Below are 13,185 nucleotides of genomic sequence, written 5' to 3'. Positions count from 1 at the left end.
GCAGATAATGCAAGTTCAGTGATGTCATTCTAAACATCATGAAATCAGTTCAGAGTTATTAAGCACCCAAGACCAAACCACCAATAGGCTAAAAAAATCAGGATTCTAATACAACTTTTTCTGATTCCACTTCCAATACTTTCTACTTTACACTAAGTTGTTTCCATATAATGACAATGAAATGTGATAGGAAATAGGGAGTGTAGAGTATTACTTTGGTAATTTTTTCAGATGAAATGTTACTGTAAAGAAAATATGATATATTAAAACTGAAGTATTGAGAAAATGTCCTCACTCCTTGGAAAAAAAGTAAAAAAGGCAGCTCATCAAGCAGCTTTTTCAACTGTTCAAGTCCCTGCCAATAGGTAACATCACATATTATATGGGAGGAAGAATGATCAATAAATATTTAGTTAAAAACTATCAAGAGGAGAATAACTATGACAACAATAGGATAACTATGTCCTAAGAATATCATGAGTAATTTAAAAGGAATCCTGAAAGTATGAAGCATCAGCTCTACTGAAAGTAATATGTAGCCTCATTGATATTTGGCAGAAACTAGTCTTAATAAGTTTGATTTACACTGTGTTGCCTGATTGATAATTCTGGTTGAAGTCAAACAGTAAAAGGCTTTAAATATCATGGAAAGGAGTTTGACATTTCTCTGAAAGGCAATGGAGAGCCACTGAAATTACTTCAGTAAAGAAATGACATAGTCATAACTATGCATTAGGAATATCAATCAGCAGCAGTGTGGCAAATAAATTAGAGGGATGGGAGAGTAGAGACAAGATCAACAATGTGATAAAAATGAGAAGAATGCTGGATTGTAGTCATAGGTCTTGAACTTAAATCCTAGCTTTGTCATTTACTACCTATGTGATTTTGAGGAAATTATGTACTCTCTGGGAATCTGTTTCCTTAGCTGATTGTTCTGTGGGGAGGGAGAAGGTAGATGCACCATATGGACTCTAAATCCATCTCTAAGTCTGTGACTATTTCCAATAAATTGTTTAGAATAAGGGAATTCATTTTCTTCTTTATATTCCTAGCACCTAGCATGAAGCAATGTTCATAAAAACGCTGTGAAATGATTTTCAGAAGTATCAGGAAATCATTCAACCATATAAAATTTGTAGATCAAAAGAAATTCATAAGTACTATTTATTTTTTCCCCAGTGACTGGCATAGTTTCTGGTACATAATGTTGTTATTGAGTCACTTCAGTTGTATCTGACTCTTTATGATCCCATTTGGAGTTTTCAAGGCAAATATACTAGAGTGGTTTGCCATTTCCTTTTCCAACTCATCTTATAGATGAGCAAACTGAGGTAAACAGTAAGGTTAAGTGAATTGCCTAGGATTATATGGCTATAAGTGTCTGAGGCCAGATTTGAGCTCATGAAGATGAGTCTTAACTCCAAGCCCACATCTATCCACTATGTCACCTAGCTGACCTAAATGACTAAGCAAACATAAAAAGATTTATAAACTGTGTTGTTGATGTTCAGTTTTGTCCAATTCTTTGTGACCCCATTTGAAATTTTCTTGCCAAAGATGCTAAAGTTGTTTGCTATTCTCCAGTGCATTTTAGAGATTAGAAATAGAGCAAACAAGTGACTTGCCCAGGTTCACACAGTTAATATACCAGATTTGAACTCATGGAAGTAAGTTTTCTATGTATTGGACTACCTGCTATCTAGGGATGGGAGTGGGGAGAAGGAGGGAAAATTTGGAACAGAAAGTTTTGTAAGAGTAAAAAAGATATAATAATTAAAAAAAAAAAAAAAAGAAAATTAGTTTTCTTGATTTTAAGCCCTTCCAAACAGTGTTACATTTGAAAATTAAGGTAAACTAAGAGACAATGGTTCAAGCAAGATCAATTTATTAGTTAGGCTAGCAGCAACCAACAAATTTGATCAATGGTTACTCCTAATGATCAAAGGTCTAGAGTGAGGGGCAACAAGGTTGTTCAAATGTAGGTGCCTTCCTTCTGATTGTCCAGACAATGTATGATTTGAACCACCCCTGGCAAAAGTAAGACGATCTCAATTGGTAAATATTTTCATGAGGAAATGGGCTAAGAATAACCTCAGCTCTGTCCTATTGCTTCTTTGTCAAATGGCAATAATCCTTTGGTGTTAGAATTAGTTTGTTAAAACTTGGGTATAGTTTGCAGTGGAGGCTTTCATTGAATAAACTTGAATTTGAGTTAAGTGGGTTGTATGTAAGGTTGCACAATGGTTACACAATATAGGAGGACTAACACATTTTGTGTAAGGGTTTGCTCAGCCATTTTCAGGGCTTCTCATCCATCTTCAGTGCCCACCTGATCCACATAACCCTTACCTGTAGCTCCAAGAACTAGTATATGTACACAGCCACATCCTGATAAATTGTCTCAGCAGACTAGTTAAACCAGGTTAAGAGTAATCAAGAGGCCTTAAACCTATTGGCAAGGTAGAGGGATGTCTGTCCTAAGAATGCAAAGACTTTTCCTGATGGAAGGAGAACAAGAACAATTTATTCTAAAGGCCCCCAAAATAGTTCATGCAAGAGCCATGGAGTGTTTAGAGCCTGATAGATATAAATAAAAGTGTCAAGATCATTCACTACATTGGAACCATCATAAGTCATCCTGACTTTTGTCTTACCACTAGACTTTACTGACTCAAGAAGAGAATGAGACTGAAGACTGCAACTGTCTCATTTAATGTAATGTAATTCACCTCATGATGTCACTGGCCTTCTTCAAAATTGAAGGACAAACAAAAAATCACAAGGCTGGAGGTTCAATTCACAATAAAATTGAGTTCACAGTGAAGGTAATTACGAGATAAAAGGTTGGCCTTTAAGCAAGTTTCTCTTGACTATGGTTGAAGGGTAAAATTACAAAGATAAAGAATTTGGATTTAGTTGGCATGGGAGAATATTAAAACTCATGTGGATCTTGAGTAGGTCTTAAAATTAGAATGAAAATCAATTTTCACCTTTACAATTTAACAAATCTCAGAAGTATATGCTATAATTACATTATTTTCTATAGAATACTTAAATTACCTGAACTAGCAAAACATTTATATAAAAGTGCTGTTATAGGAAAATGTCTTGATTTTAGAAGTTACTTGCTATTTCAGAGTAACACAAGTGAGATGTCACCTTTTTCACATGATACAAATAATAAGCCATGATTTCCAAAAAGGTCTTGCAAGGAAGATATTACATATATATATATACAATATATAATATATTGTAATCATAAAGTATTCTCACTAAAGAACTTTTATTGAAGAAGATCCATAATTAATTATAGGTTAAAGAGACTGAAAAAGAATGTTATAAGGAAAAAGTCATACCTTCCACTTTGCAATCAAAAGCATCCCCTCCATCATCTCCTGGAGGTTTAGAGTTTGTTTTCTGAAGATCTTCTTGGGCACTCTCGATACTGTTATAGACCCATTGTATGGAATCTTGCTGAAATAGGAAAGAATCCAAATGGTATAAATTCCCTCTCATTCTTCTATTCCCTAAAAGTGTGTATGTATGCATGTAAAACAAAACCACACAATATGAAAAAGCTTACTCAATTTTACATTGTTTCTCAGTTTACCTTAATTTTCAAATGTAATAGTTTGAAAGGGTCTGAAATCAAGAAGACTCATTTTCATGAGTTCAAATCTAATATATTAGCTGTGTGATCCTGGGCAAGTCATTTAATCTGTTTTCCTTACTTCACTAGAGAAGGAAATGACAGACCATTCCAAGATCTTTGCCAAGAGAACCCCACAGACATGGCATCACAAAGAGTCAAAATGATTAAACTACAACTCTTATTCATCTTTCTCTTCCTGGTTCTCTGACTTTCGGTCATTTCACTGATCAGTAATCTTTTTGAAATAAAATGTACAAGTTTAAGAAGTAAAAATTAAATAGATATTACTACTTTTTAAAATTCTAAAAGAATGGGGAAAAGGTTTAGTGAATGAAAATGTTTATTACCCAAAAAATTTTCTTAATTCACTTTAGTAACTAAATTAAGCAAACATTGTTATGATATCATTTGCTGTGGAATTAATTTAAATATATGCAGTAAGAAAGCATAGATATTCATATTGATAAACTTGTTTCCAATACTAATTTTTGTGAAAATTATTTATTATTACCCACAAATTATATCTGTATTTTGATTATTCAAAATAACATGAGTATAAAATATTACATATATAAGCATATATGCATATTTCTTACTACCCTCTCCCACATAGATCTGTCCTTTCAAGTTTTGGCCTAGGTTCGTACTATTCTTAATCTCACAAGCAGCAGGATAAATTTCATCTGACAAGAAAATGCTCAAGAGGAAGGAAAATAATATGGGACAGTGAGGTACCACAGTGGATAAAATGTCAGGAAGTAAGAAAGACTCATCTTTCTCAATTCTAATCTGGATTTAGATACTGACTAGCTATGTGACCTCTGGCACATTACTTAACCCTTTTTCTCTCACTTTTCCCCATTTGTAAAATAAGCTGAAGAAGGAAATGTAGACTACTCCAAGAAAAGACCAAATAGCATCAAGAAGAGCCAGATATGACTGAACAACATCAAAAATAATAGCAACAAATAATATTTCTTTATAGTGTTTTAAGACATACAAAGTACCTTTTAAGACATACAAAATACCCAACCACATAATTAATACTCATATTGCAATTCCCATTTTATGGTGATGTTATTCTCAGAGATATTGAGTAATATGTTCAAAATCACATAAGTGGGGAATAGTATATCTAGTACTGAAAGGCAGGTCTTTCTAGAAAACTAATATTATTTCCATTTCTCCAAGCTGGGGAAAATGGGGAAGGGATAATCTTTTTATGCATATCTACTAAACAAATTACTTTTTAAAATTAAAGGGTCTTAATAATTCAAAATATGAACAGAACAATGAAAATAATTACTATTTATATTCTGTTAGCAACTATAAGGAGTAACTAATTACTTAGGTCAAAATGATGAAAATCTTAAGCAACCATATCTGCAAAATTTGTTTGCTTGATTACGTTTCAATGATATAAATATTCTGTCACTCCTTCCTTTGTTCCCTTCCTTCCTTAGCAGGAAGTGAAAAGGGGAAAAATGAAGGCTTGATAACTGGAAAATTTTTTTTAAAAAAATAACTATATTGTTTTTGGAGCTCATGACCACACTAAATTTGAGTAAAGTGAATTTCAAAAAATTTAAATGGAAAATAGGGAAAGGTAGTTGAATATGGTTAGGATCCCCTCAGAAAAAGAAATTTGACAACACAAACACAGACAATTCTGATGAGGAAGAATAAGGGGAGTATTCAAAAAAAGACTAAAATGGATAAAATGGGAACTAATTAGTATTGAAAAACTTTCATTTTTATGCCACAGTTCTCTTTTATCCTCTTGACTCAGTTTCCCTAATTATCCTGACCCAATCCTGACTAAGTTTCTCTAAGTGTTCTGCTTCAGTTTATAATTATCAGCTCAAAGCTCAGTCCTGCAAAACTTCCCCTCCCTCTTTATCAGAATATTGATAAGGATAAAAGATCTTATGTTTTAGAATACAGAATGCTTCTCCCCATCCCAAGCTATGGGAATGTCAGATCCTTTCTTATCAAGATGCCTCCCCCCCATCTCTGATGGCTCACCCCACCCTGTCAGAGTCCCATTCCTGCTCTCAGCACCTGGACTCTGCCCCTCCCTCAATCTACCCTCAGAGTTTGAGGCATGTGTATACAAGTCATTAAGAACTCACATTGTTTGCTGGATTCTTGGAGATGATAGTCTAATTCAGCCCTGGGGCCAAACCACAGATGCATTTGGTCCTAGTAAATTTCTCCCTTTTAAATAAATTATTAAATACTCTCTAACCTCTATCTTGCCTCAATTTCTCCAGAATTACATCATGACACTGCACTGTATAATCTGTTTCAAATTGCTTATTATCTCAAAGAGAGAGAAGGGAAATGATTTGGAACTCAAAATTTTTTTTTTAAAATAAATGTTAAAAAATCATTTTATATGGAATTGGGGAAATAAAATATTAAATAGGAGGTTTAAGATACAAAAAGATCCTTCAACCCCCCTCTTTTGCAGTTGTGTGTTCCACAGGAATGAACACTGGATATATTTTCAGACTTTTTCAATAATTTTATCAGTTTTACTGATTTTTTCTTCCTCTTTTTTGTTTTTATTTAAAAATATTTTCATAATGTTAGAATGTTTATTCAAGAGGGAAAATGAAGAAGAAATTAGAAGAAATTTTGATCACATAAAAATGAAAGATATCAACAAAATGTTGTAATTGCTGTAAAAGAAATTATCCAAACTTGATCTATAAAAACAAGCTGAGAAATGGTAAAAGAAAAAAAAAAGTCATGACAAAGTACAATTTCATTTTTTTCCTGCTTGACACAAGAGGACAGAGCAACATACAATGAGTTTAAGTTGCAGTGAGGCAAATGTCAACTCAATATGATGGTAAGGAGTGTGGAATGGGGTTGGCGGTAAAGAATGGCAAGAGTTCTAGCAATTAGAGCTGTCCAAAGTAGAACAATGGGCTGCTTCATAGAGTAGTACCCCATCACTGGAATTCTTCAATCCTGGAAGAGAACTTGAGGATTTCTAGTCAGTCTTATTGAACTAAATGACCCTGAAAACATTTCTTGCACTTGAGATTTTTCAGACAATAAAGATGAAAATGTCTTTACAATGCTAAGTACTAAATGAAGGAATTTTTCCTGCTTATTTCATAAGCCTGGATTAAAAAAACAAAACAAAAAAAAAATATATATATAAAGCTTCTACTTACCTTCTTAAGTAGAAGACATATTTTTTTAAAACTGATTCCCTGAAGTAGGGTTTTTCCCCTTGTTTAAAAACAAGGATAGGTTTTTTAGAATTAAATAGGCTTGGAGACCTGTTGGGGAAGTTTGGACACTAAAAATGCTATTGGATTAGGAACTAGAGCACCTAGATTTCATTCTTACTCTGTTATTTGTGCCTGTGTGTCACTTTTGGAATGTGCCATTTAAAATCTCAGTTTCTACATCTGTAAAGAAAGGGAATTGGATAACAAACATATCTCACCACCTCAATTCTAGCTCTATGATCCTTGGATTCTATGTTAATCACTCTCAGATAAAACAAGGCAAAAACTTAATGCCTTAACTTTTTTTAAGCTCATAAATACACAATTGTTGTTCTGTCATTCATCTTCGCAAACCATGAACTAAAGCATTGTCCATAAAGTTTTCTTGGCAAAGATATAGGAATGATTTGCCATTTTCTTCTCCAGTGGATTAAAGCAGAGGTTAAGTTACCCGGGTCACATATCTAGCGTCTGAAGAGAAATTGGAATTCAGGTCCTCTTGACTCCAGACCCAGTTTTATATCCACTAAGGCATCTGGCTGCCTATGTCAAATACATAAATAAGCACCAAGGAATCACAAATTGCATGAATCATCTAGTTTCTTCAAGAACAGTGTTACATTGTAGAAATACAGGCACACTTCAGTTACAGTAAGGCACTATTTCCTCCCACACATACATAACTCAATATTATTTTCTAAAGCATTATAGGGTGAAGAAAAAGACCAACTTTTAGAATTCTAAAAAGATGAAGTTAGCTCTGACATTAAAATGGGAACTTTTCTTGGAGCACCTTCTAAATAAGCAGTAGTTCTATTCTATAACAAAAGAATGCAATTCTTTAAATGCATACTTTTTTGATGTAAATAACAATAGCCATTTGTATGTGAAAAAAAACATCTTTTTGTGTTGTCAAGTTGAATGTTGAAACACCGAATTAAAAGTTACTTTTGAACAAGAAATAAACATCATCTTGCTATTATGTTATTGTTGTGTTTCGTACTCTAGAGTAGGAGTAGATTTCTACTCAGCTAACAAACTCTTAAAATAAAAGGAGTGGTTACCTTCATTGGTCGCCTATATTTTCTACAAGCTGTGACATGGGCAATTACACTGGCATGTGTCTCCTTGCTGACATTAATTCCATTTACTTTGATTATGCACTGTCCAGGGTGAAGACCCGCAGCTGCAGCCACAGTACCTTTAAAAAAATTGGGAAAATTGTCAAAAATGTAACTTAAACATATATTTTTTTAACTTGATATTCTAGTTATGACTAAAGGAAATACTTCCAATACATTATTTGAAATTAATTTGCAAAAAAATTACAAAACAACTTTTCTAATGTTAATTAGGACTTGTTTTTCCTTTTGAAATCACTTGTTGAGCTAATTTCCTAAAACATGCAATCCTCAAGTCAGAAATTCTAAAAAGTTTCCTTTCTATTTGTGATTTCAATTGTCAATAATTTAATATTGAAGCAGAATTATATTGAAAAACTTAACATCAGTACCCCAAATCTAGAAATATATATGATCACAGATTTTCAGGTCCCACTAATCAAACTGAAGAATAGAAGCAAATATACAAATTTTTAAAAGGAAGGAAGATATCACCTACTATGTGCCAGGCACCGTGCTAAATGCTTTACAAATGTATCAATAAATCTCCATAATAATCTTGGGAAATAGGTGCTATTATTATCCCATTTTATGCTTGAGGAAACTGAGGCAGACAATGATTAAATGACTAGGATAGATAGAGGTTAAGTGGTCAAAGTCACACAACTAGTAAGTGTCTGAGGCTGAGCTTGTCCTCAGGTTTTTCCTGACTCCAGGCCTAGTACTCTATCTACTGGGCTACCTAGCACAAAAGAAAAAGAAGAGAGACAAATATAATTCAATAATTTATTCATGGTTGCTAAGTCTTACGTTTTCAGTTATTTCAGTTTTGTCTTCATGACCTCATTTTGGTTTTCTTGGCAAAGACCCTGAAGTAGTTAGCTTTTTTCTTTTCTAACTTATTTTACATGTGGGGAAACTGAGAAAAAAATAGGGTTAAGTGACTAGTCCAGGGTCAAACAACTAGTATTTGAGGCTGGATTTTAGTCCAGGTCTTTCTGATTTCAGACCACTTTTTCTATCTATTACCCCACCTAATTCCCCTATTTACTAAAGATACAATGGCAAAAATAAAACTTTATATCCTCCATTATCCAAATATTTGCTTAAATTCACTGTGTCTTTGTTGTTTCAGGTTTAATATAAAGATTGGTCTCTAATAAACCGTGAAGCATCTTCATTAACTTACTTCAGTATCCTTCCATTGTCTTGTTTTAATTCCTAACTAGCCTTCAGTTGTCTCAGCCTTTGAATAAATACAATAAGCTATTAATGAATAACATTACTGCACTGACTAGACAAAAAAATCTAATTCAATCTTGCTGCATTAATATAAGTGTAATGTCTGGATGAAGGGAACTGGGAGTCTTGATATACTTTAAACTTGTATTAGCATATCAGAAGCATTACATTTTGTTCCGGATGCTCTATTTTTATAGGGATAGGAAAATAATTTTGTCTAAATGGCAGTGATTAAAGATGAGAAAAGGACTTAAATATATGTCATATGAACAATGGTTAAAAGAACTGGAGATAATGAACATAGGAAAAAAGAATACTTACAGCAGCCATAACAACAATTTTCAACCATATAGTGGTACACTGGGATACAGTGTAGATGCTGCAGTCAGGAGTACCTGAGTTTAAATCTAGCCTCAGACACTTACTAGCTGTGTAACTCTGGCAAAATCACTTAAGCTTGTTTGCCTCAGTTTCTTCATTTGTAAAATAAGCTGGAGAAGGAAATGCTAACCATTCCAACGTCTTTGACAAGAAAACTTTAAATAAGGTCATGAAGAAGCAAACATAACTGAAGATGACAACAAAAATATGTATAATTAAAATACATCTGTTCTGTATAGTAATTATGAGGTCAAAAGTAGAACAAATATGTAAAAATAACAGCAACTAGATTTTAGTTTGAAATAAAGGAAATAAGGGAGAACTAAAATACTTAGATTAGTCTAAAACATAAAGAAATTACTTTGTTGGCAAGAGAAATGATTATTTCTCCCTCATAAATTAGGACCAGGATTTTTTTTAGAAGCTGTAGGTTATGCAGACTCTATAGGACATTTCTGATCATGAGAATGAATTAATTTTTTCCTCAAACATGTACAGACTCTATTCAACCTTGCCAGGAATTTAATCTAAAGTAGGGAAGCCCATTGTGCTTTATACAAATGTAAGTGGGAAAAAATTGTTTGATTAGATTGCCCAAGGATGGGCATGAGGTAAATGACATAATTAAAAGTTACAACCTATAACCCCATTAGAATAGGTCCACTTCTCAGTGTAATATGCATTCTCTCTTATTACTTGTTAATCAATCAGAACTAATTGCTACCTCAGATACATCCACTCTTTCAAGTACATACATACTTTGGACGCAAAAGCATATGGAGTCTTTAAAATTTGAGAGTCATTGACCCTTTTTTAATAAAATTCTATCATTATTACTAAAATGATTAATTATACAGAAATCATGTCTCCATTAGTCATTGAGATTCCCCTATTAGATTTGAGGCAAATAATGTGTTTTACTTTTGTTTGTATTCCTGATGCAAATATATAATAGGCACTTAATAAATTCCTGTTTATTAACTAAAATTATGTATTTTTCCTGAATGCCATAAAAATGTTATCCTATTAAAAGTAAATTAGCCCAAAAATGAGATTTAGAAAATCTATTAATATACAGTCTGACTTTGCTTCTGGGTATCTTTTTATATGCATATGTAGAAATTTAAATTTTTTACTCTGGTTTCAAAAGCTATTTTTAAAAGGCAAGTATTAGAAAATATAATTATTTTATTTGGACTTAGTTTATTTTTTTAAAACTCCAGGCCATTCACTTTTTTCACAGAAACAGGCTTAGAAATAAGGAAATCTAAACTATTGATAAATTGACTAGACATTATTAGCTAACAACAATTTCAATATGGGAAAATTCCCCTCAGTTTAAAAGAATTAAATGTCACAAAGGAAGATGTTAGGAAAAAAAAAAAAAAAGGTGAAACTGGTTCCCACATGAAGATGCTACCACTGCCCCAGTGCAGTGCTCTATTCTGAGCCAAAACATGCATCCGTTGTCCTGTAGACAGCCAAAGATAGCAGATATCTTGTGGGAAAATCTGTCCATCTCACTAGCTCTGTCAAAATGCACGTTCCCTCTAAAAATTGTGTTTCAATTAGATTGATCTTTTGCATATGACAAAGTTGATTATCTACTTCACAAAGTCTATAATAATTAGCAGCAAGTTTACAAACTAACAAAGTATACCTACTGCCTTTAGCTTCTTTTTGTGCTTTTAGTGCTTAGCACAGTGCCTATTGACATTTAATAAATGTATATTGACTGATAACTTATTTAGATTTAGTAATGATGTTAGGTAATTTTTTTCTTTTTTTATTATAGCTTTATATTTATAAGATATATGCATAGGTAATTTTCCAGTATTGATAATTGCAAAACCTTTTGTTCCAACTTTTCCACTCCTTCCCCCCCCACCCCTTCCCCCAGATGGCAGGTTGACCAATACATGTTAAATATGTTGAAGTATAAGTTAAATACGATATATGTATACATGTCCAAACAGTTATTTTGCTGTACAAAAAGAATCAGACTTTGAAATAGTGTGCAATTAGCCTGTGAAGAAAATAAAAAAGGCAGGCGGACAAAAAAAGAGGGATTGGGAATTCTATGTAGTGGTTCACAGTTATCTCCCAGAGTTCTTCCACTGGGTGTAGCTGGTTCAGTTCATTACTACTCTATTGGAACTGTTTGGTTCATCTCATTGTTGAAGAAGGCCTCATCCATAAGAATTGATCATCATATAGTATTGTAGTTGAAGAATACAACAACCTCCTGGTCCTGGTCATTTCACTCAGCATCAGTTCACCTAAGTCTCTCCAGGCCTTTCTGAAATCATCCTGCTGATCATTTCTTAAAGAACAGTGATATTCCATAACATTCATATACCACAATTTACTCAGCCATTCTCCAGTTGATGGGCATCCATGTAGTTTGCAGTTTCTGGCCACTACAAAGAGGGCTGCCACAAACATTCTTGCACATACAGGTCCTTTTCCCTTCTTTAAGATCTCTTTGGGATATAAGCTTGTAGTAACGCTGCTGGATCAAAGGGTATGCATAATTTGATAACTTTTTGAGCATGGTTCCAAATTGCTCTCCAGAATGGCTGGGTGTATTTACAATTCCACCAACAATGTATCAGTGTCCCAGTTTTCCTACATCCCCTCCAACATTCTGCATTATCTTTCCTTGTCATTCTAGCCACTTTGACAGGTGTGTAGTGGTATCTCAGAGTTGTCTTAATTTACATTTCTCTGATTTATAATGACTTGGATCATCTTTTCATATGGCTAGAAATAGTTCCAATTTCTTCATCTGAGAATTGTCTGTTCATATCCTTGACCATTTATCAACTGAAGAATGGTTTCATTTCTTACAAATTAGAGTCAATTCTCTATATATTTTGGAAATAAGGCCTTTATCAGAACTTTTGACTGTAAAAATGTTTTCCAAGTTTATTACTTTCCTTCTAATGTTGTCTGCATTAGTTTTGTTTGTACAAAAACTTTTCAACTTGATATAATCAAAATTTTCTATTTTGTGATCAATAATGATCTCTTGTTCTTCTTTGATCATAAATTCCTTCCTCTTCCACAGGTCTGAGAAGTAAACTATCCTATGTTCTTCTAATTTATTTATAATTTCATTCTTTATGTCTAAGTCATGAACCCATTTTGACCTAATTTTGGTGTACAGTGTTAAGGGTGGGTCAATGCCTAGTTTCTGCCATACTAATTTCCAATTTTCCCAGCAATTATCCCTAAAGCTGGGGTCTTTCGGTTCGTCAAACACTAGATTATTAAAGTTATTGGTTGTTTTGTCCTTTGAACCTAACCTATTCCACTGATCAACTAATCTGTTTCTTAGACAATACCAAATGGTTTTGGTAACCGCTGCTTTACAATATAATTTTAGATCTGGTACAGCTAGACCACCTTAATTAGATTTTTTTTTTCATTAATTCCCTTGAAATTCTTGACCTTTTGTTTTTCCATATAAACTTTGTTGTTATTTTTTCTAGGTCATTAAAATAATTTTTTGGGAGTCTGATCGGTATAGTGCTAA

The 13,185-nt window shown here is 33.1% G+C and overlaps 1 protein-coding gene across 1 annotated transcript in view; it reads right to left on the bottom strand.

Annotated features, from left to right (window-relative positions):
- PREX2 (phosphatidylinositol-3,4,5-trisphosphate dependent Rac exchange factor 2) overlaps positions 1 to 13,185 on the bottom strand; it is a 388,457-nt gene that overhangs the window by 167,563 nt on the left and 207,709 nt on the right. The window contains exons 20-21 of the mRNA XM_074278839.1: positions 7,968 to 8,104; positions 3,360 to 3,477 (exon numbers count right to left, since the gene is read on the bottom strand). Of these exons, the coding sequence (XP_074134940.1) occupies positions 3,360 to 3,477; positions 7,968 to 8,104 (255 nt within the window). The remainder of the gene's footprint in view (positions 1 to 3,359; positions 3,478 to 7,967; positions 8,105 to 13,185) is intronic.

The sequence above is a fragment of the Sminthopsis crassicaudata genome, chromosome 1 (assembly GCF_048593235.1).
Source record: "Sminthopsis crassicaudata isolate SCR6 chromosome 1, ASM4859323v1, whole genome shotgun sequence".
NCBI lineage: Eukaryota > Metazoa > Chordata > Mammalia > Dasyuromorphia > Dasyuridae > Sminthopsis > Sminthopsis crassicaudata.
The sequence above is the reverse complement of the archived record's forward strand: the minus strand, read 5'-3'. Positions and strand labels throughout refer to the sequence as shown.